Here is a 22,214-nt window from a genome sequence, read left to right on the forward strand (position 1 = left end):
CTCACTCAGTGTTCCAAGGACAGCGCAGCTTACTCCCAAGGGATCCCAAGTCCCCAGAGAAAGGGGCCGGAAAAAAAAACAAAAACAAAAAAAAACAAAAAAACCCTCTTGTTTACTGGGTCAGAGAGGCCTCAGCTGGGATTCGCTTCCCTGTTTCTGTGGTTTCTTTTCAGCAGATTCCTGGGGCTGGAGAAGAAAGGGTGGCAACCGGTGGATCCACCCCGGCAGGGAGTGGGGGTGGGGTTCAGGGAAATCCTAGTTCGTGGAAAGGTCCCCCGACTTCTGGAGTAGTCGGACACGGAGTCAGGAACAACGTGTCCAGGAGCGCAGGGACCACATGGATCGCGTTAAACATTGTACTTCGGGGAACAAAACTGAAAAGGCTAATTAGGACAGGTCACCACAGGGAACCGGGACGTGGGGAGGGGAGCCCGCGATGTGAGAAACTCGGGCATGGGGTAGTCAGGTCGACGAAGACGCTGGCCAATAATTCGCAGAGGTTCTGGGCTCAGTCCACAGAGTTAGGGGCATAAACCGTGGTATTCCTTTGTGATTTTGGAGACTGGGTTCTCCGGCAAGGATCATGCATGAAAGAGGACGCTCGTGTGTGTTGTGTCCACGTGTGCAAGTTCGCGAGGGGAGGGGGCCCGGAAGGCGTGACAAAGACAGACTTTATGGCTGAGTGTGCGCCTCGCTCCAACCGGGAGCAGCAAACTGTGCCAGCAGGCATGTGTCTCACAGGAAAGCCAGGACGTAAGTGACAAAGGCTGGGTGTCTGTCCCGGGGAAACGCGCCAAGGTGGTCACTGTGCGTCTGTGGATGCGTGCGATCGCCGGGACATGCACCCCGCACCGCTTTCGGGAGAGAAAGGCAAGCCCAGAAAGTGAGTACGCGCAAGTGCGCGCGCGCCCGCGTGCGGGGGCGTGGCAGTAAACAGCAACAACCCACACCCCAGCTTGGCCAGAAACTCGGACCTCTCTTCCCAGCTCGAAAGTGCTCTGCGGCCGAGCCTGGAGGTGAGTCCGAGGGGGCAGGGCCGGGCGCGCTTTGTTACTGGGGTTACGGATCGCTAGTACCTGGAGCGCTGCTGGCGCCTAAGGAGAGCCAGGAATGGAGGTGATGTCACGGTGATGCAGCCCGGCCCACCCTGGCCGAGAGAGGGGAGTGCTGTGCCGGGGGAGGCGGGCGGGAGAGCTAGCCACCGAGCGCACCCAGCTCAGTCTGGGGTCCCGGAGAGGAAGGCGCTGCACCTCTGCCCAGGCCTGGCCACCCCTACCGGAGCGGGCTCTGGCCCTGCGCCTTCCATTGAGTCCCTCCTACGCCCGCCGGCGCTCTGCCTGGGGCCGAAGTTGGCTCTCTGCGCTGCGCCGAAGCGAGCTGACTGCGAGTCCCAGGTAAGGGCTGCTGCCTCGGCGCTCCGCCCTCGCCATCGGCAGGCCGGAAGACCTGGGTCCCGCTGGCTGGGAGAGGGCAAGGGCCGAGGCCCGGGGTGGGGACCCGAGGGGTAGGCCAGGATGCATCCACTTCGCAACTTCGCAGAAAGTTTCCAAACCTGAGCCAGTTGGGGACTTAATGGGTCAGGGAAGCCGGGTGCTGCGTCCCTAGGTGGACGGCCAAGGAAGGACTCCACAATCCGAGTGTCCGAAAGGTGTCCCTTTACCCATTCACACAGTGGGAGGCCACGGTTGACTGTGACTGTAGGTTGGCGTCATTTTCCTGATTTCTTTGAGGTGCGTGGGGAGGGCAGGTTTCTGTGACCGGCGGAATGGGAGGAACAGAGCTTGGCCCTTGCTCTTTTGGCTCAGACTTCCAGGGGCGTGCGAGCGGAGACCTAACAATCTGGTTGGAATGGGGAGGTGAGGGCTCCGGATCTCTCCGCGGGAAGTTTGGAATTTCAGAGGCCTAGGGCGCCTCTCCTTCTGGAGGCCTAGGTTCAGGATCCCACCCCTTACTCGCTCCTGGTTTTTCCAGAGCGCTTTCCGCTTCCACCTCACGCCCACACTTTTACACGTACAAAGTTCTAAATCACTTACGCCTTCACGATCTTGATCCTGAAGAACGGACATGAGGATATATGGAAGCGTGGCTTTGTGCTCCTGGAGAACCCCCTCCCCCTAACAGTGTCTGTTTTGTGGCAGGGAGGGAGTGCTGTTAGGGATGGGGGTGGGGCACATTCCGAAGTGGAGAGCAGACCCCTGATTGCTTAGAAGGCTTCTAAGATTCCTCATACTTGGGTATTTTAGTTCAGATACCCACTCTTGGTTATGAACACGGGATGGGGGACAGTAAACGAACTGTGGGTCTTTCCATGCTTTAGTATCTCCCCAGGTCCCTTCTTACAGGATTCCTTGACCAGCCCTTCGGTCAGAGCGTTAAGACAATAGGACTTGTCCTGAGATTGTGAAAAACGGAGGAAGTGGTGGGTGAGAGGAAGGCTGGCTACGTGTCCACCCATCTTTTCAGGTCAGCTGCTGAGGGGACGCAGTTAGGGAGGAAGAAGGATGCTCTGTGGTGTCCCTGGCTGAGCCATTGCTCCATGGAACGGGGCTGTGGGTGGTTATGATCTTTGGCTTGTGTCTTACTTGTAACCTTGATCCTACCAAGGAGCCATCTTTCCCACTGTAGGGTGTGCATGTGTGTGTGTGTGTGTGTGCATGTGTGGACGCTGATGGGGAGACCATGGGGTTGATCTTCTGGAGAGGTGAGAAGGTGAAGGTTTACTGCCTCACCTATAACTAACTGCTTAAAGCCAGTTCAGGGCTGGCAGAGTCTCAGCCCACTAACCTTACTAAGGCTTTTCTGCTTCACCTGAAGACAGAAAGAGGGAGAAAGGGAATCTAGGAACTTGACTGCATTGCCTCCTACCAGAGTTGGGGGCTGGGTAGCTGACCCCAGAGAAAGACTGATTTCTGAGGTGATCAAGAATATTTGTATGTTGCCGGGAGGCGTTGGCTCACACCTTTAATCCCAGCCCTCAGGAGGAAGAGGCTGGTGGGTTGCTCTGAGTTCGAAGCCATCCGGGTCTACAAAGCAAGTTCCAGGACAGCCACAGCTAAACAGAGAAACCCTATCTTGAAAAATGAAGGAAAAAATTGTATGACCGATTCCAGAGAGATGAAGTTAAAAGCCTTTTTGTCCAGACAGTAATCTGAAGTGGAGCCTTGGCTGTGGGCTGTTAAGGCTTCTAGGGCAGGAGGCCTGTCCCACTCCTGGCAGAGATGGGTGGGTACTCTGTCCTTTAGGGCGCAGGTTTCACATGGTTGCTGTGTTCAGGGGGTGGGAGACCCTCAGAGGTACAGAGTCCTTCACAACTCTTGAAGTGCTTCTCAACACAGGAGTCAAAGGACCATTTCCTAGGGGTCTCCTAAGATCAGAAAGCACAGACATTTACATTATGATTCATAGCAGTAGCAAAATTAAAGTCAAGAAGTAGCAGTGAAAATAATTTTATGGTTGGGGTCACCACAACATGAAGATATGTATTAAAGGGTCATGGCATTAGGAAGGTTGAGAACCACTGACTTAGAGCCTGGTAGGGGAGGTTGTGTCACAAGGTTCAAAAGTTTAGGTCTCCAGAGGTTCAGTCTGAATGCAGGGTGTGTGTGTGTCTGTGTGTGTGTGTCTGTGTGTGACAACCCGCAACAGGTTGTGGGTGTTATTTAAGAGCCTCTAGGCAAAGCTGGCCTCTCTTCTCTACCCTTTAGCCACCATCTTAAAAAGCAGTAGGTGACTGCCTGGCGGTGGTGGTGCATGCATTTAATCCCAGCACTTGGGAGGCAGAGGTAAGTGGGTCTCTGAGTTCGAGGCCAGCCTGGTCTACAGAGTGAGTTCCAGGACAGGTAGGACTGTTACACAGAGAGACAAAACAAAACAAAAAGCAGCAGTAGGTGGCCACAGAATCTGAACAGTGGACAAAATCACTGACTGCTCTTGTATCAGTTCCCAGCACCCTCATGATGGTTGAAAACCATTTTTAACTCCAGTTCCAGAGAATCTGATCCCTTTACTGACCTCTGTGTTCACCAGACACACATGTGGTGAACATCTAGACATGCAGGCAAAAGATTCATACATGTAAAAAAAAATAAAAATAAATTTGGTTGAATACATGTGTACACCTGGACTGAAGGACTGGTTGGTCTCTGCGCCAATGTGCTTTCTTCTCTTCAAGTATCTTTTTGTTGTTTTGGAGGGTTCTTTTTTGTTTTGTTTTGAGACAGGGTTTCACTATGTAGCTCTGGCCATCCTGAAACACACTACGTAGACCAGGCTGGCCTCCAATACACAGAGATCTGCTGCCTCTGCCTCCAAGTGCTGGGATTAAAGACATGCACCATCATGCCTGGCTCTCTACGGTCTTGCTCACCCCAGGGCCTCTGTCCTACACAGGGGAGAGAGTCCAGCCCCGCTGTCCCAATTTCCCCACCTGACTCTGTCTCCATCTGCCCTTTAGGGAGGAATGGTACATTTCCGGGCACCCCGGTTTTTCATACTGGAGGCTTAGTGACAGAGGTGAGATTTGAAGGGTCAGGTCAAGGCCGAAGCTGGTCATCCCATAGCAAAGGCAAGAGGAATAAGTAGTACAGGACTGTAACCCTTCCCTAATCCTGTCCCGAGTGTCTGTAGGGGTGCTGGGGACAAAGGCACATGTGTCTTCTCCGCCTTCTCCTCTTCTTCCCTGGGGAAGGAAGCCAGGACCTTGTACTGGGACGTGCCCACACTGACCTACATCCCCAGTCTTGGGATGACCTGGCTATTATCAGACGTAAACCTGTAATGTGACCCTGCAGCGCCCTCTTCTCCTAAATCTCCCTTGTCCTGAGATCTGTCGGGGAGGGGTTCAGAGGGAGGGGGTGGCAAGAATCTCTCAGACCTGGCCATTATGGTTCTGCTGCCTTTGGCCTTGCTCCTTAAACTGGGTGGGCATGGCTTCAATAAATTGATTGATTGTGCCTTTGTGCCAGACACATCTGAGAGCATGGCCCTGGCGATGTTCAGTACAGCCTGCAGAGACTCCTCATTGCCTTGAACCAGTCCTCTTTATAACCCCGCCCATCTTTGTAACCAGCCCCAGCCTCCTGCACACACACTCACCACACCTTGAACTTAGTTTTCTGTCTCTTGCTCTGAGTTTGGGACCTGAACTCAGGATACTGACATCTGTCTTTTTTTTTTCTCTTTCCTTCATCTTTGACGTTTTTCAATTGCACCCTCACCTTGATATCTCCTTTTAGTCTGTGTCTTGTGGCAGTGTCTGGGACACCATACAATTTAATTTACGGCTAATAGCATTCTTTATTTAAAAAAAATACTAACTTTATGTGTATGGGTGTTTTTTCATGCATGCATATCTCTGTATCGTGTGTGCCTGGTACCCAGGGAGACCAGAAGACTGTGTTGGATTCCCTGGAATTGGAGTAAAAGACAGTTGTGAGCTGCCATGTGGATTCCGGGAATCAAACATGTGTCCTTTCGAAGATCAGTCAGTGTTTTTAACAACTGAGACATCTCTCCAGGCCCCTACTTTTAAGCATTCTTGGTGCATTTTTGCTAAATACTGAGTAAAATGCTTTGTGTGGTGTGTTTTCAGATTGTTCATGTGTGTGTATGTGTGTGTATGTGAGCATGTGTGTGCATACATGGGAGGTTAAGGTTGGTATCGGGAGTCTTCTTCAGTTACTCTCCACCTTAGTTTATTATTATTATTATTATTATTATTACACTTATTTATTTGTTCACTTTTCGGGTTTTGTTTTTTTTTTTTTCCCAGACAGGGTTTCTCTGTGAGGCCCTGGCTATCCTGGAATTTGCTTTATAAACCAGTCTGGCCCCGAACTCACAGAGATCTGCCTGGCTCTGCTCCTGAGTGCTGGGATTAAAGGCAGGCGCCACCACTGCCCGGCTACTTTTTGCTTTTTATGTGTATGAGCGCACACAGGGAAGTCAGAGGACGACTTACAGGAGTCAGCTCCAGAACCTGATATTAAACAAAGGTTGTCAGACCAGGCTGCATGTGCCTTTACCACTGAACTATTTTGCCTCGCCATTATCTTACTTTTTAATATCTTTAATCAGGCATAATAGTCACACATGCCTTTAGTTCCAACAATTGGGAGGCAGAGGAAGGTGGATCTCTGAGTTAGAGGCCAACCTGGTCTACATCGTAAATTTCAGGACAGAACTACATAGTGTGATCCTGTCTCGAAAATACAAATATATGCCGGGCGGTGGTGGCGCACGCCTTTAATCCCAGCACTTGGGAGGCAGAGGCAGGCGGATCTCTGTGAGTTTGAGACCAGCCTGGTCTACAAGAGCTAGTTCCAGGACAGGCTCCACAACCACAGAGAAACCCTGTCTCGAAAAACCAAAAAAAAAAAAAAAAAAAAGAAAATACAAATATACATATATATTCTTTGACAATTTCATATGTATAGACGGTGCATCTTGATCATGTGGACTCCCTGTTCCCCCAGGAACCCTCGACTCCTGCCTCCCGGTCCCTGCAGGCACTTCTAGTACATTCCTCGCCCTGCCTCGTGTCCTCTCTTTTGTTAATCATCCACCGAGCCTGTTGGAATATTGACTGATCTTGCTGACTTGACCTTGTGTGGTTCACGGGCACAGTTGCTATCTCATGTCCAGGAGACAGCATTTCACAGCGCTTGCTCCTCTGACTCGAAACATTCTTTCCCGCTCCGCAATGTCCCTGAATGGCTCCACCTGACTTGTTGAGCGACGGCCTCTCACTTGAACCTGGAGCTCACCAGTTCCGCTAGACTGGCTGGCCAACAAGTCCCGGCGATCCTCCTGTCTCCACCTCCCCAGAGCTGGGATTACAGGTGCCTGCCCTAACCGCACTCTTTATCTGGGAGGGAGGATGCAAACTCAGGTCTTTATCGCAAGCACTTAGTGATTGATCTAACTGTGTCCCTGGTCCTGATTGCTTGCTCTAAACTAGGACCTGGTCCAGGAAAGTGGGTGGAGAAACCCTCCTAGGCGCCCAGGAAAGTGGTGTGTCCAAGGGATACAGGCTTCTTGGTTGTTCTCAATGTTCTATTTTAAATTTCTAGCTCTACCCCAAATTCTAGCAATTGTCTGTTTGCTGAAACATTGGGCATTTGGGAGCCTATGATATTGTTATGCGCGAGTTATCTCTTGGGTGACTGGGAATGACCCCCTTACCCATTAACTCCCATGGTTCTTCTCTTTCCAGGACTTGTAAATACCAGTGACCCTTTATTGATTTACCAGAATACAGAGTCTTGGGGCAGGGGAAGTGAACTTTGATGAGCAACTCGCTTTTACAATGATACTTTTTTTTTTTTTTTTGGTTTTTCGAGACAGGGTTTCTCTGTAGCTTTGGATCTTGTCCCGGAACTAACTCTTGTAGACCAGGCTGGCCTCGAACTCCCAGAGATCCGCCTGCCTCTGCCTCCCGTGTGCTGGGATTAAAGGCGTGCGCCACCACCGCCTGGCTTACAATGGTACTTCTTAAGGAAGACAACTATAAATTTATTTAAGCATGCATATTAGTTTTAGGAGTTAAAGGTAGATGATAACTAAGGAAAAGCTAGGGAATTGCCGAGGTGACTTAAGCTTCATGAATTTTTATTTTATTTGTTTATTTTTATGTGTGTGTGCCTGTGGGAGTTTATGTGCACCATGTGCATGTACGGAATGTGGAGGCCAGGAGGGGCATAGGACTAGAGTTACAGGCTCACTCTCGCCTCCTCCCATCCCACACGGTAGCCCGGGGAATGGTGCCGCCCACATGCCCAAATGTTTTCAGCTCCATTAACCTAATCTAGATAGAGTCTCACAGCACGGCCCAGGCTTGTCTCCTAGGCTCTTCTAGATCCTGCTGAGCCAGCTGTCAGGATTGGCCATCACAACTTGTGTCATTTCCCCCTGATTTAGTTACTTCCCATTTATCAGTTATGGATGGAAATTTTCTTTCAAATGGGAACTTGACATTTTGTGTGCATATTAAACATTAGCTAGGAGTGGTGGCTCGAGCCTATGTCCCCAGTATTCAGAAGGCAGAGACAGGAGGATTCCCACAACTTTGAGACCAGCCATGGATGAGTGGCAAGGCCCTGCCTCAAACTGAATAATAAATAAACACACAGTTGGACATTGGAGAAAGCATTTAGTAACATAGATGGTGCCATGCCTTTGATAGCCACTAGTGGATGCTGTCATCCAGGGAAAATTTGCTTGCTAGCTTCAGGGGGGCCTTGGCACTGGCTAGGCAGGAGAGATACTCCCTTTTAAATTTATTATTTATATTAAAAATGTTTATTACAAATTTATTTTTTTATTTTGGTTTTTCAAGCTAGAGTTTCTCTGTGTAGTCCTGGCTGTCCTGGACCAGGCTGGGTTTGAACTCAGAGATCTGCCTGCCTCTGCCTCCCAAGTGCTGGTATTAGAGCTGCTACCACCTTGCTTCTTTTGTATTTAGCCCCTCTTTTGCTCTCCATGTACCCCTGGCTGCCCTAAAACTCTGTAGACTCAAACTCATAGAGCCCCATTTACTTCTTCCCCTCAAATGTTGGGGCTAAAGGTATGCGCTACCGTGTCTGTCCAGCTGCATGCGCCACCACGCCTGTCCAGCTATAACTAGTTTCTTAACGTGTAGGGTACCTACTATACACACGGAGGATCTATGCGTCAGGGAATTTGGGCTTCATAATAGTTTGTTTTAGAGCCTTTAAACCTTCTGTGTTAGAGCTCTGTCTTTTATGACTGAAACAATTTATAGAAGAAAGAGTTTATTAGGGGTTTGCCTACAGTTTCAGAGAATTGGAGGCCAAGATCACGGTGGGGATCTTCGCAGCAGGCACCAGGCTAGAGAATTAGCTGAGAACTCAAGTCCTTACCTTCAAGAATGGCCCGAGCTTTGGAAAACTTAAATCCCATCCCCAGGGACACACCTCCGCCCACCTGGCCTTGCTTCCTCAACCTTCCCTGTTCTTCCAATGGGGAAACAAGCATTCAAATATAGGTGCCCAAGGGGCGTCCTCATTCAAACTACTACAATTTCCAAATCAACTTAAGGCTTTGAATGGAAAATTCACCAAATCTCCCTCTTGGCGGGGCAGGGGGCAGAGCTAAGGATGGAACCTAGAACTTTTTTTTTTTTTTTCAAGACAGGGTTTCTCTGTGGTTTTGGAGCCTGTCCTGGAACTAGCTCTGTAGACCAGGCTGGTCTCGAACTCACAGAGATCCGCCTGCCTCTGCCTCCCAAGTGCTGGGATTAAAGGCGTGCGCCACCACTGCCCGGCTGGAACCTAGAACTTTATACCCATGCCAGGGGAGTGTCCAGCACTGAGCTGCAGTCTAGTCCCCCGGATTCCAATTTTTCTTAACCCACGATCTCCTTCACTGCACACGGGGAAACTGTTCTGGGCAGCCAGCTTTGGTTTTCTTCCTTGGCACAAATCTGCAACATTTGGTATGGCCACAGTGAGCATGTGGTGATCTGTTGTTATCTTTCTGGTGTTAATAATTACACTATTACCCACATTTCACTGCAGTGTCTTAAAGTCTTTCATTAAAGATTAATCCCTTTGGGGTTTTGGTGTGTGCATGTGTGTGTTGTTTAGCTTTTTTGAGGCAGGTTCTCTCTGTGGAGTGCTGGCCTGGAACTCCCTGTTTAGACCAGGCTGACCTCCACGGGGATGCTCCTGCCTCTTTCTTTGGAGCGCTGGGATCAAAGGTGTGTACTTCCGCACCCAGTTCCTGCTTGTTTGGTTTTGTTTTGTTTCTTTTCTTTTTAAGAGATTAATTTTATTTTTATTTCTGTGTGAACGGTTTGCCTGCATGTTTATCTGTGCACCATCTATATAGTTGATGCTGACAGAGGCCAGAAGAAGATGTCCCATTCCCTGGAACCGGAGTTCCAGTTGGATGTGAGCCACCATGTAGGTGCTGGGAATCCAACCTGGGTTCTCTAAAAGAGCAGCCGGTTCTCTTAACCTCTGAGTCATCTCCCCAGCCTGAATCCGTTTATGTTCTCCTTGTCTTTAGTACTGAACTAGACAAGGGGCTGTAGGTCTGAAGAGGAAAGTTGGCACTAAAAGGGAAAAAAACCAAAAGCCAGTCTTTGTATCCTATGCCTCTAATCCTAGCGCCAGTTAGCCTGGGTTATGTAGTGAGTTCCAGCCAGCCTGGGCTACCTAGCAAGAATCCGCCTCATGAATAAACAAACAGTGAAAAGAAAAGGGTACATAAACAAACTAAGGAAAGCAAGGGGTGAGCAGCAATCCCCCCCCCCCCCGTTCATTTCCTGCCTCCAGGTTCCTGCCATGGCTTCCCCTGATGGTGGGGACCGTGACCTGTAAGCCAAATAAGACTTTTCCTCCTCAAGTTGTTTTTGGTCATTGTATTTCTCGAAGCAACAGAAAGCGAACCAGAGCAGTGGAGCGAGGAATTTTCAACTCTCTTCTTTTGTGCTGTAGGTTTCTTCCCATTGTAGGTGCTTGTTAAAGGCTTTGAATAGAGGAACGCGTGGCTGAGTGGCCCCGTTCAGCAGGGTTCTCTAGAGGACAGAACTTACAGAATGAGCGATTACATATGACTTACAGGCTGTGCCCTAGCTAGTCCAGCAGTGGCTGCCTACCGACAGATGGCCCAAGAATCCAGTAGTTGTTCAGTTCTCCATGCTGGATGTCTCTGCTGGTCTTCAGTATAGTCTGGAATCCCAAAGACGTGTGATGTAATTCCAAATGAAGGAGTGGGCCTGCCAGTGAGAGTGAGGGCAAGCAGGCAGAGAGAACTTGCTTCTTCCATGTCCTTTATATAGGCTGCCGGCAGAAAGTGTGGCCCACATTGAAGGTGTGTTTTCCCACTTCAAATGACTTAATTGAGAAAGTGTGCCCGGCCATTGGGGATTTAGTTCCCTCCAGGTGTGGTCAAGTTGACAAGAACTGGACTTTTTTGTTGTTGTTGTTTTGTTTTTTTGAAACAGGGTTTCTCTGTAGCTTTGGAGCCTGTCCTGGAACTAGCTCTTGTAGACCAGGCTGGCCTCGAACTCACAGAGATCCACCTGCCTCTGCCTCCCGAGTGCTGGGATTAAAGGCGTGCGCCACCACCTCCCGGCCAGAACTGGACTTCTCAGTAGTAGTCTGGAACTTGCTTTGGAGGTCAGGCTGGCCCTGGACTTAAGCATTTTCAGGATTTAGTTGAGGGGTACAGTATCTTACCTGGAAGTCCCCAGGCAGAAAGGACCATGCTGAGTGGAGTAAACCTGGGTTTTAATGGGTTAAAGCACTGAGAGTTCATTGGTGGTCCCCACCCCAAGGTTTATTTTTATTTTATGTGCATGAGTGTTTTGCCTGTGTGTATGTATGTGCACCTTGTCTGTGCAGTGCCTGAGGAGACCACGCTCAGATTCCCTGTGTCAGGAGCTATTGTGAGCCATCATGTAGGTGCTGGGATTCAAACTTGGGTCCTCTGGCAGAGCACCCGGTGTTCTTTACCACTGAGCCATCTCTCCAGCAGTTAAGAAATTTCTTCTTTTCCATGGTTAGGATTAGGGATGACAGCTGGGTGTGGTGGCTCATACCTTTAATCCCAGCACTCTGTGAGTTCAAGACCAGCCTGATCTAGACTGCTACAGAAAAATCTTTCTAAAACAAGAAAGAAAAGGAAAAGAAAAGAAAGAAAAAGGAACAGGGTGACAGATGAACCTCATCTGTCTATTCAGCTGACAAACCTTCATGAATTCTGGGTTAAGAAGGACTCTGAAGAGCTGGAGGATGGCTCAGTGGTTAAGAACACTTGTTACTCCTCTGAAGGACCTATGTTCAGTTCTTAGCACCCACACAGTGGCTCACAACCATCCTGACTTCAGTTCTGCAGGATCTAACACAGCCTTCTAGCCTCCGCAGGCGCCAGGCACATGTGGGCGCACAGACATACATGCAAGCAAAACACCGTGCACATAAAATATAATTCTTTTAAATTAAAAATACATAAAATAAGGATTCCAAAGCCTAGAGGGGCATGTCTCTTGATCACTCTTGTTCAGGATGGGGAAGCAATACTGTGCTCATTGAGGTCTGACCTTGGAGAACTGATTTTTCCTATTCTTCCTGTCTCCAGGGACCCAGCCTGGCCTGGGAGCCAGGATGGCCACCCACAAAGCCTTGTTGATGTGCCTAGGATTGCCTGTGTTCTTCCCTGGGGCCTGGGCCCAGAACCATGCCCCACCTGGCTGCGGCCCGGACCTGGATCCACTCTACTATAACCTTTGTGACCGCTCTGGGGCCTGGGGCATCGTCTTGGAGGCGGTGGCCGGCGCTGGCATCATCACCACGTTTGTGCTCACGATCATCCTGGTGGCCAGCCTCCCGTTTGTGCAGGACACGAAGAAGCGGAGCCTACTGGGGACCCAGGTGTTCTTTCTGCTGGGCACCCTGGGCCTCTTTTGCCTTGTGTTTGCCTGCGTGGTAAAGCCTGATTTCTCCACCTGCGCCTCTCGACGCTTCCTCTTTGGGGTCCTGTTTGCCATCTGCTTCTCCTGCCTGGTCGCCCATGTCTTTGCCCTTAACTTCCTAGCCCGGAAGAACCATGGACCCCGGGGCTGGGTGATCTTCACCGTCGCCCTGCTTCTCACCCTCGTGGAGGTCATCATCAACACCGAGTGGCTGATTATCACCCTGGTACGGGGAGGTGGCCAGGTTGGCCCTCTGGGCAACGGCAGTGCCGACTGGACCGTGACCTCGCCCTGTGCCATCGCCAATATGGACTTCGTCATGGCACTCATCTACGTCATGCTGCTGCTGCTGGCGGCCTTCCTAGGAGCCTGGCCCGCCTTGTGCGGCCGCTTTAAGCGCTGGCGGAAGCACGGCGTCTTTGCGCTTCTCACCACAGCCCTCTCCATTGCCATCTGGGTCGTGTGGATCGTCATGTACACCTACGGCAATAAGCAGCGCCACAGCCCCACCTGGGATGACCCCACGCTGGCCATCGCCCTTGCTGCTAATGCCTGGACTTTCGTCCTCTTCTATGTCATCCCTGAGGTCTCCCAGGTGACCAAACCCAGCCCTGAGCAGAGCTACCAGGGGGACATGTACCCTACCCGAGGCGTGGGCTACGAGACCATCCTGAAAGAGCAGACGGGACAGAGCATGTTTGTGGAGAACAAGGCGTTTTCCATGGATGAGCCAGCCTCAGGTGCGGCGAGGACCTGTACATATCCGTGTGGGGGGGTGTCTGTGTGTGTCGGGGTGTGCCTGTGTGTGAGGCCTGACAGGGTCTCATGTAGCCTAGGCTGATCTCGAACCCACTATGTAACTGAAGCCAGGTCTTGAACAGATCCTCTGTTCTCCCGTGTGCCACTATTTTCAGCTTTTGTTTGTTACAGTTACATTTCTTTATTTAGTCAATCATTTCTTTCCTACCATGTGGCTTCTGGGGATCAGCCTCAGTTTGTCAGGCATGGTGGCAAGCATCCTTACCTGGGTGGCCGATCCTTTATGCCATGTTTTTTACTGCAGGGCAGGGAGCCATGCTCTTGAGAAAAATGGGAAGTTCTTGTGAATATCTGCAGTTTTCTGCTTTGAGGCCCCTGTGTTCTGGGACCGATCATGGAGTCTGAGTGGTAGAGTATTTGTGTAGCAGACCCAAGGCTTTGTCTCCAGCACCACAGACAGCATTTGTGACCTCAGGGGTGCATTTGTTAACTGTAAGGAATATTAACATTTAGCGGTTGCCTGCTGTGTGCTGGGCTCTGCTAAGACACAAAGGCTTGTGGCTTACAAGCTGTAGCCCCCTCAAGCATGACCAGAGTTCTGCAGGACCCAAATTGTTTGTGAGATATTTACGGGCTTTAGACATGGACTGGTTATCACAGTCCTGGGTTCTCTGACAGAAGCTCAGAGGCGATGGACATTCCAGAAACAGAAATCCTAGGGTCCTCTGTGCACACTGTGTGGCCCTCAACGTCCTGCCTCGTGGAAATAGGTGACCCTCGCTCTGTGGACACATAGTCTGCGATCTCACTCCCTGCAGACGACTGTTGGCCCCACACTGGGGTGGCTCTGGCACACAGACTGGGCCACTGAATGTGCAGGGAGGGGATCAGCAAGGAAGCCAGAAAGACAGAAGACCTGGGCAGGTGCTGGGAGAAGCAGCAAACCCTGTCCCCACCCTCGCTCCTTCCTGCCCCAGTACTCCTGCGTCGGGCCGGAGAGGTCTTACTTAGTCTTTTTCTTCTCATGGAGACGCTTCTGGGCTGTAAGTTTTTATTTATTTCATTTTCTTCCAAAAAGGAAAAGTCAATAGCACGAGCTCAGCACTTAGGAACCCTGCACAGGCCGTGACCCCTCAGCCCTGCAGAAGAGAGCTGAATCCTGAATACCTGACCCTCTCAGGAAGGCCTGTTCTTGGGGCCCAGGACTAGTTAGCAGCTCTCCTCGGATGCCCCAGAGGTCCTCATCAGGGTGGATCAGACAGGAAACCCACATCAGAAGGTGCGGGGAGCTACAAATCTCTCTGGGTATTTGCCAGGGGGCCTAGGATGAACTGAGCACCAAGTCTTCCTGACTGGGCCCTGCATGGCAACAAAGTGGCAGCAGCAGCTACTCATGCCCTGTGTGGACATGAACCCATAAAAAGCTGTGGGGTTTCAGCTGGATTTCCCCTTGTGCCTGGCAGTGGGTCCATCATGGCAGAGGCAGGAGCTGGAGGCTGGCCATCTTGGAAAGCTGCCGAAGGCCCATGTGCCCCTCTTGGCCTCTGGCCCCGAGGCCGGATAGGATGTGAAGGTTGCTGACAGCGTGTTTTTCTGAGCTATGGGGGAGGGGGAACCGGTGTGGGGGGGCTGGTGTGTGTGTGCGTTTGGGGGTGTCCCACAATGCAGGGAGCCAAGCGGCACTTTCTTATACATCTAAACAAAAGAACGCCAGGCGTGGGAGGGCCACCAGGTCCAGAACCTCATTCTCAGGTCTTTCTCCACTCCTGGGTCTGGTGTTATGCCAGGGCCCCAGAGTCCCCACTCCCCTATGCCCAGGAGAGTTGCTTGGACTGTGGATCAAAGCAGGAAACAAGAATCCAGAACCCTTCACATTTGACCTTGTTTTTCCCTACAGCGAAGAGACCCGTGTCGCCTTACAGTGGCTACAATGGGCAGCTGCTGACCAGTGTGTACCAGCCCACCGAGATGGCCCTAATGCACAAAGGCCCGGTGAGTAGGTCCCTCAGGTTCCCGTGATCTGGTTGAGGGTCACAGAGCTCAGCCCCATTTGCTGGTAGGAAGCCTGTGCAGGCAGTGAACGTCTGGCTGGATAGAGGCATTATTAGTGTATGGCAAACTTCTCCTGGAGCATCAACCCTGCCAACCCAGGGCTCTAGCACACTGCAATGGGACCTGCTCTGCATCACTGGGCATCACCCACAGCCCGGTGGCACATACCTGTAATCCTAGCACTTGGGAGACAGAAGCAGGAGGCTCAAGGCCATCTTTGGCTATAGCTTGCACCACCAGCCTGGGCTATATGAGACCCTGTTTCCATGCCTGGCCAGCAAGTCTTGACCTTATTCCTCCCCTGAGCCCTGGGAGCCAGTACTCCCTTAGCTAGGGGGGTGGTGGGAACAGGAAGGAGGTGGATTAGATTCCCACTCCATATATGTTCCTCTTCTTGCTGGCAGTGGTTGCCAGAGAGGTCAGCGACCTGCCTTGGCAGGATTCTGGGAACAGGAAGCCAGGAGGTCAGCAGGGTGCTGTTCCCATCCCTTCCCCACCCCCTAAGCTGGGAGCCTGGGATGGCTGGTGTGTCTGAGACTTCCAGTCCCTCTCACCAAATGTGAAGCTGCAGCCTAGCGCAGAGTTGAGCAGTTTGCCCTTCACACCATGATCAGAGGCTGCCCCTCCGCCCCTCCCCGCCCCAGCCTCTGAACCTGGTTCCCAGGAGCCACCCCATCCTCTCTCCCAGTTTTGGGGGTGAACTAAGCAGAACAGTTCTTTCTGCTTAGTTCTCACACCGTGGCTCTGACCACTCAAGGGAGCAGCAATTGAAAACTTGCTTAAAATGCAGATTGGGTCCGAGATGGGACAGGTTATTGTGAGTTCTATGTTGGTAGCCCTGAGGTGGGGGCTGTTGGTCACGTGGTAGCTTAGGTTCCACCTAAAAGGGAGTAACCCCCCAAGGCAGATTTACAGGGAACTCAAGGGCTTTCCCACCCCTGTAGTTAAACATTTGCCAGACTATCTCTGGGTGGGGCCCGGCTAGGGGGTGGAGCTCAACTGGGGATAGGGCTTGACAAACAGTCCTGCTAATTTTGGTGCTCCAAGATCTAAGTGTTCTAGAGGGCAGGGAGTGGTTGGATGTTTCTGGAAGAGGGAACCCCTCCTCTCAGGGGGAGCAGTCACCCGCAGCTGCTGGTTTGGGGTCCTGGGAGCCTGGGTGCTTTAGTGATAACATCTAATATGGTGATAAGACAAGGAGGGACCACCCCAGGGATTCATGTACCTTCCAGGTAGAACATTTGGGGCTAGATTCCTAAGCTAGAGTTATACAGACCAGGACCTACCCGAAGGGTACTGAGTGTTGTAATGACATGAGAAAGGGAGCTTGTGAGTGGCATCGGTCATGTAGCAGAAGCTTAATGCTGCTGAGGCTTCGCAAAGAATTAGGATCAGGAATTCAGAGACGGGCTCTCCTCTGGGAAGCCCCCGAGGAGCTTCAGGGACCTTCTTCTGTGCTCAGAAGGCCAGACCTGTTTCCAGAAGTAGAGGCATCCATCTTATCCTGCCAGCAGGGCCCTGGTAGAATGAGCGTGAAGAGGGTGGGTCAAGAGGTGGGAGCTGGCAGGCACAGCCCTGCAGGAAGCTGAATGTTTGTGCCTTTGCCCTGGCGGAACCTGGCTCCCGATCCCCCGACTGTGAGACCGCCTGTTCTTCCTTCCAGTCCGAAGGCGCTTACGACGTCATCCTCCCACGGGCCACCGCCAACAGCCAGGTGATGGGCAGTGCCAACTCAACCCTGCGAGCTGAAGACATGTACATGGTCCAGAGCCACCAGGTGGCCACTCCACCAAAAGACGGCAAGATCTCTCAGGTCTTTAGAAATCCCTACGTGTGGGACTAAGGCAGCAGCTGTGGCCAGGAGGAAGTGGGCGGATTTGGAGAGGGTGCTCAGGACCTGGCTTGGGTGAGGGACCACTAGGGGTGCTGTGCTCTGTGGCTCCCTTTTCCCTCACTGGCTCAGGGTAGCTTATGGCTCAGGGTCAGGTCCCCCTGATCTGCCAATGTTTAGGTGGGTGTCCAGGGGGGCCTCCTCCCTCTCAGTATTTGTGGAGTCCAGGCGCCCGCCCTGTTTTATGCCAGGGCCACCTCTGGTGATCTGCTCCATCCAAATAGTGTTCTGCTCAGGGTGGCAGCTGGCCCGGTGCCTATACTCTCCAGTGACACCTGCAGCCTTCAGGGAGCTCAGAGAGGATGCCTTGGGCTGGATCCTGCTCCTCTGTGAGGAGCAAGGGTGCCTAATAAACACATTATTGCTTTATTAACTCTTGTTCTGGGCTCGTGGTTTCTGACTGGGCTCTCACCTCCCATGATTCCTTCCTTTCTCTGTGGTGGATCATTGACCCCCCCCACATCCTGCTCTTGGGGCTGATGCTTGTAGTGTCATCTGTGTGGTAAGGGGCTGGTGCCTCCTCCAGGGCAGGGCTCTCTAGTGTGTCTGTCATTGATTGCCATCGGAATGAGCTTCTGGGCTCTTCTTGTCTGGACCCACATCTGGGAGTATCCAACCTACATAGCTTTCCTGAGAGGCTCATCCTCTCCCCCAGAAGGGGCTATATTCAGAGATAGAACAGGGGAGGCAGGCCCACCAGTGGGCAGTTCTTGGGATGAAGAGGGGGTTAGCTTGTCTTGGCCTCTCCCATAGGAAGTTAGCATACTTTAGAGGGTGAGGCCGACTATCATTTTGCTCCAAGTTCTGGGATCATGCTTCGTAACATGAGTGGCATGGCTTGGGGTGGGCCTGAGTTGTTTATAGTATGGGTTCACAGAGACAGGCAGGTCACTACAGGTCCTGGTTAGCTCCATGTGCTAAGAATTTGGGGATCAGTAAAAGCTTTTCCCCAGAAGTTCAGGCTTATCGCCATGGCTAGTCGGGTGGGATGGGAGGTAGGCAGGATGGGGCCAGTCTTTCCCTTCATTTCCAGGCTAAAATCTCAGAATACTGTCACTTCAGGTTTACATGGGGGTCTTAGGGATATAGTTATCCCAACCCCTCAGTCTGACCACAGAGCCTCTAGGTGGCTGGACCAAAACTGGACAGACTGACATCCCTAACTTTTGTCCTTGGCTCTCCCTGAGATAAGCCAGACCAGTGTCCTGGGCTCTGAGATGCCTCTGACCCTTCTGGACGGCACAGTGTTCTGACCTTGGAGATCAGCTCCAGGTCCTTCATTAGGGTATGAGAGCCTGCCCATCCCAGGCTTGGGAAGTTTCACCCCCAACTAGCCAGAAGCTATTTTCTGACACTAATTATAAGGGGGAAAAATAGTTTTTTGTGGAAAGGGAGAGAAAGGGTTGTTGGAAGAAAACTCCAGACTATGTTTAGATTGTATCACTCCCTGTAAATTGAGGTGTTTGGTTTTTTTTTTTTTTTTTAAAGTGCAATCCAATACTTGGACTGTGGAATCCATCTCTTTTGACTCTTGTTCTTTCTGGTTACTTTAGGATCAGTCCCCGAAAAACAAAACGAGATGGTAGATGCCCTCTTCCCTGGACCACACCTCATCCGGACACCCTCATTGCTCTGCGTCCAGCTGAGCAGGGCCCAGCAGTTCCCCACCTTTGTCCTTGGAGCTGGGAGGGACCAGAGGCCAGCAATCTGAAGCTTTGGACTGAGTGGGGACCTTGGGATAGGCCTGAAGCGTGTGACTGGTGCTCATAGGGTCACCCACCCTCTTGCCCATTCCCAGCCTCCTGGTCCCCAAGTGACTGCAGCTACAGGGAACTAACTGTTGACTCATGTCTCCTGCCGTAACACATCCCCCAAGTCACAGAGTCTGTGCCCCCTTGTGGTTCTCCAGGTGGTTGTTGACCTGCTGTGAATGTCAGGTGCACGATGCCACTGTTCTGACACTGGACCCTCTTGGCCATGTTGGTAACCCATCAGATGTCACACAATGGATATCATATGCAAACCACACAGACCTTATCCCTAGCCCTACTCTGGACCTTCTGCCATCTTCTAGACTGGAAGAGGTCACCAGCTAGGGGCAGAGCTCAGGTTGGGCAGGCTGTTTCTCATGACCTGAGGGTTTCAGGTCCCAGCACCTTTGTGCCTGGCCTGAGTCTACCTTACCTTCAGTGAGCTGTGTCCCCTTACCAGGGCATGATCGTTCATTCTCCCTCCCCTCTGCCCATCCCCACTGGAAATGGGAATCGCAACACTTACCCACCTGGGGAAGATTTCTCTTTGTCCAGCACTGCCGCACAGACAACCCCACTTAAGAGTCGAAGAGCTGGTGGGCCACAATGGTGCTTAGAGCGTTGCGCTGTGGATGTACCTCAGTTAAACCCCTGGCCGCATCTCCCCCATCTGCTTTCAGCTTCTGTGCCAGCTCCCAGGATGGCTCCTAGGACAGGTGCTGAGGTGGGATTATCTGGATCTCTTAGGTTCTAGAGGTACCTGCTGGGGCTACTTGGACATATGTGGTTGGGGTCTGGGGGTTCCTTTAGGAGACAGTGGATGGGAGCCAGGGCTGCATTCTCAGGGTGACTCGGGCTTTCCTCGGTCGGGCTGGTGGGATGTGGGATTCAGGGCTGGAGATTACTTATGGGAAGATGTCTAAGTTTCTACCTCAGCTTGGGCAGCAGATGTCCTTGGTATACCTGGACAAGCCCTGCTGCTTTCATCACCAGAGGAGCCTCTAGTGGCCGTGGCCTTGGCCTTAGGACGTGCACCTGAGGGACCTGTTGGCTACGCAGGTCACAGAGGGCCATTTTCAGGCCTGCGAGCTGCCGACACCAATGACTGAGATGATCATAGTGCTGGACCCTGGAACCGAGGTCTCCACAGCCCTGGGTACCAGACAGAGCCTCCTCTAGGCCCTCTCCAAGTGTGCCCTGGAGCCTGGCCTTTAGCCCAGCACTACTTAGTGCCAAGGTAGACAGAGCTGAAGATGAGTGACTGCCCAGGAAGGTGCCCCATGCTTAGTCCATGGCTCCCATGCTGACTCCTCCCTAGTATCCTGTGCCTTTTATCATTGGGGAAAAGGTCCCCACAGAGTGGGACTGTACCTCCAAATGTGACTCCTTCTGCCTTGACCTCTGTTGAATGAGGATGCTCAATCTATGAGTAATACAATACTGCCCCTACACACATGCAAGGGAATGGGGTCTCCGAGGACCTCACACTGTTCTTGATCTAGAGCTCCGAGACCTGTCACTGGAAGCAAGGGACTAGTTTGCTGTCTTAAGAGAGTCTTTTAGGACTCCGAAAGCACCAGATGCCTAGGTGGATGTGGCTATGTTTATTGCCCAAGTCCTGACTGCAGCTGCAGCTCAGGAGTCATGGGCTCCTGGAAGATGCAGAGCTGCCTGGATGCAGAAGTACCTGTGGTCCTTACTTACCCTGCATCTTTCAGTTCCGGTTCCAGCAAAGGATATTTTTAGGAGGCTTGGGGGCCTCCTAGTTTACAGTGCTGTGTCGCTGTATCCCACACAAGGGAGAAATGAGTAGACCCAGGCTTGGTTCAAGTTCATCATTCATAGGCCCGCCCCTTGGTCAATGTCACACCAACACTGTTAAATCCTACAGTGGACTCCAATGGAGGGTCAACTTTGTAACTACTCAGAATTAAATGACTGCCCTTTCTTCGTGAGGGGTTAATGCCTCTGTGTTCCTGTGTGTTTCTAAGGCATTCTGGGGTGTCTGTCAGCTGGCCTTCCCGCCTCTTACCTCCCCACCACCATCTCTGCTACACCAGGAATGTCTGATTCTGTCTAACTTCTCTTTGGTTAGACTTTAGGGAAGAAAACCAGGCCTCTGAAAGACATTGAATTCTCAGCTGGGCATGATGTTGCATGCCTTTAATCATGTACTTTGGAAGACAGAGGCAGGCAGATCTTCATGAGTTCCAGGACAGCTGGGGCTACATAGTGAGAAGGGGAAAAAAAGGACAATGAGCTGGGCATTGGTGACACACACCCTTAATCCCAGCCCTTGGGAGGCAGAGGCAGGTGGATCTCTGAGTTTGATCAAGGCCAGCCTGGTTTACAGAGTGAGTTCTAGGACAGTCAGAACTGTTACACAGAGAAACCCTGTGGTGGGGTGGGGGGAGATAATGCATTCTGACCAGCCAAACACAGAGACAAATGGTTCCTACACAGGATGTAGGATAGAAGGGATGGGGGAGGGGAAGGGACCACCACAGATGGCAATCCAGCTACTTCTGGCACGGCTGGGGAGGCAGGGCCACAGCCCCATTTCATCTCATAACATGCTTTGTTCACAGAAAGACACACTGGGGATGATCACAGTTGCCCCAGGCCAAAGCGCCCTGTCATGGCCACACCCAGCTTGCTCTCCTGGCTCATTGTCCTTGTTCATCAGCACTTCAGCTCCTCACAGGAGAGATGGAAAGTTTAGGTGGCTTGCCTGGCTATCACCCCACGATCATTCTCATCAAGACCAGCACTCTCTGGCTCCGCTGAGGACACACCAAGGTCGTGCTCAGGGGGTTACTAAGCAGACTTCCTGTCTGCCGTCTCCACGCTGGGTCCTCCAGGAAGCTGCAGCCCCCACTTACAGCAGTACCATGAATTATTTAGTGTCTGCACGAGCCAGAGTGCTCTGACCTCATCCTCCTTGGGCCCCATGTGGCTCTGACCTCATCCTCATGGAGGAAAGGTAGCTGTTAATGGGTAGAAGGGGGGAGGGTCCCATTGGTGTGTCAATAATTGAGAGGAGGGGGTACCAGCAGTCTTAAAGAGGTGGGCCCGGCAACTCAATTACCCTTGTAGCAGGAAGTGACTCCATAAAGTGGATTTCTTTTTTTTTTTCTTTTTTTTTCATAAAGTGGATTTCTATACCTTGTATAGAAATCAAAGGGCAGTTACCAACCGTGACCTTGCGCAGTTCATTTGACCTTGCCCAATCTCCTTTCATCTGTAAAATAAGAGTGACAACTTTTGGGTTCACAAAAGAACACTCGCACGAAAATCACAGTCAAAGCGAAACACTCATTAT

At 51.6% G+C, this 22,214-nt stretch overlaps 1 protein-coding gene across 4 annotated transcripts; it reads left to right on the forward strand.

Moving 5' to 3' along the window:
- The first annotated feature begins 771 nt into the window (after positions 1-771).
- On the forward strand, positions 772-20,826 carry Gprc5c (G protein-coupled receptor class C group 5 member C). 4 transcript variants are annotated; one of them, XM_057776376.1, is made up of 5 exons: positions 772-1,016; positions 12,106-13,179; positions 15,096-15,190; positions 16,914-17,063; positions 18,695-20,826. In XM_057776376.1, the coding sequence occupies exons 2-5, from the start codon at positions 12,132-12,134 to the stop codon at positions 18,725-18,727; spliced, it is 1,326 nt and encodes a 441-aa protein (XP_057632359.1). In that variant the 5' UTR covers positions 772-1,016; positions 12,106-12,131; the 3' UTR covers positions 18,728-20,826. The 4 variants fall into 4 exon arrangements, with proteins under 4 accessions (XP_057632359.1, XP_057632360.1, XP_057632357.1 ...); XM_057776374.1 differs by lacking the exon at positions 772-1,016 and adding an exon at positions 1,196-1,394; XM_057776377.1 differs by lacking the exon at positions 18,695-20,826 and having other exon boundaries at positions 16,914-17,514.
- The last annotated feature ends 1,388 nt before the right edge of the window (positions 20,827-22,214 follow it).

This window comes from Chionomys nivalis, chromosome 7 (genome assembly GCF_950005125.1).
Source record: "Chionomys nivalis chromosome 7, mChiNiv1.1, whole genome shotgun sequence".
NCBI classification, from domain to species: Eukaryota; Metazoa; Chordata; class Mammalia; order Rodentia; family Cricetidae; genus Chionomys; species Chionomys nivalis.

Bases quoted from the DNA above. Each gene is read 5' to 3' on its own strand.
- Gprc5c (XM_057776376.1), top strand. From the start codon at position 12,132: ATGGCCACCCACAAAGCCTTGTTGATGTGCCTAGGATTGCCTGTGTTC. The intron at 15,191-16,913 runs GTGAGTAGGTCC...TCTTCCTTCCAG, and splicing joins CCCTAATGCACAAAGGCCCG to TCCGAAGGCGCTTACGACGT. The intron at 17,064-18,694 runs GTCTTTAGAAAT...TGGTTACTTTAG, and splicing joins AAGACGGCAAGATCTCTCAG to GATCAGTCCCCGAAAAACAA.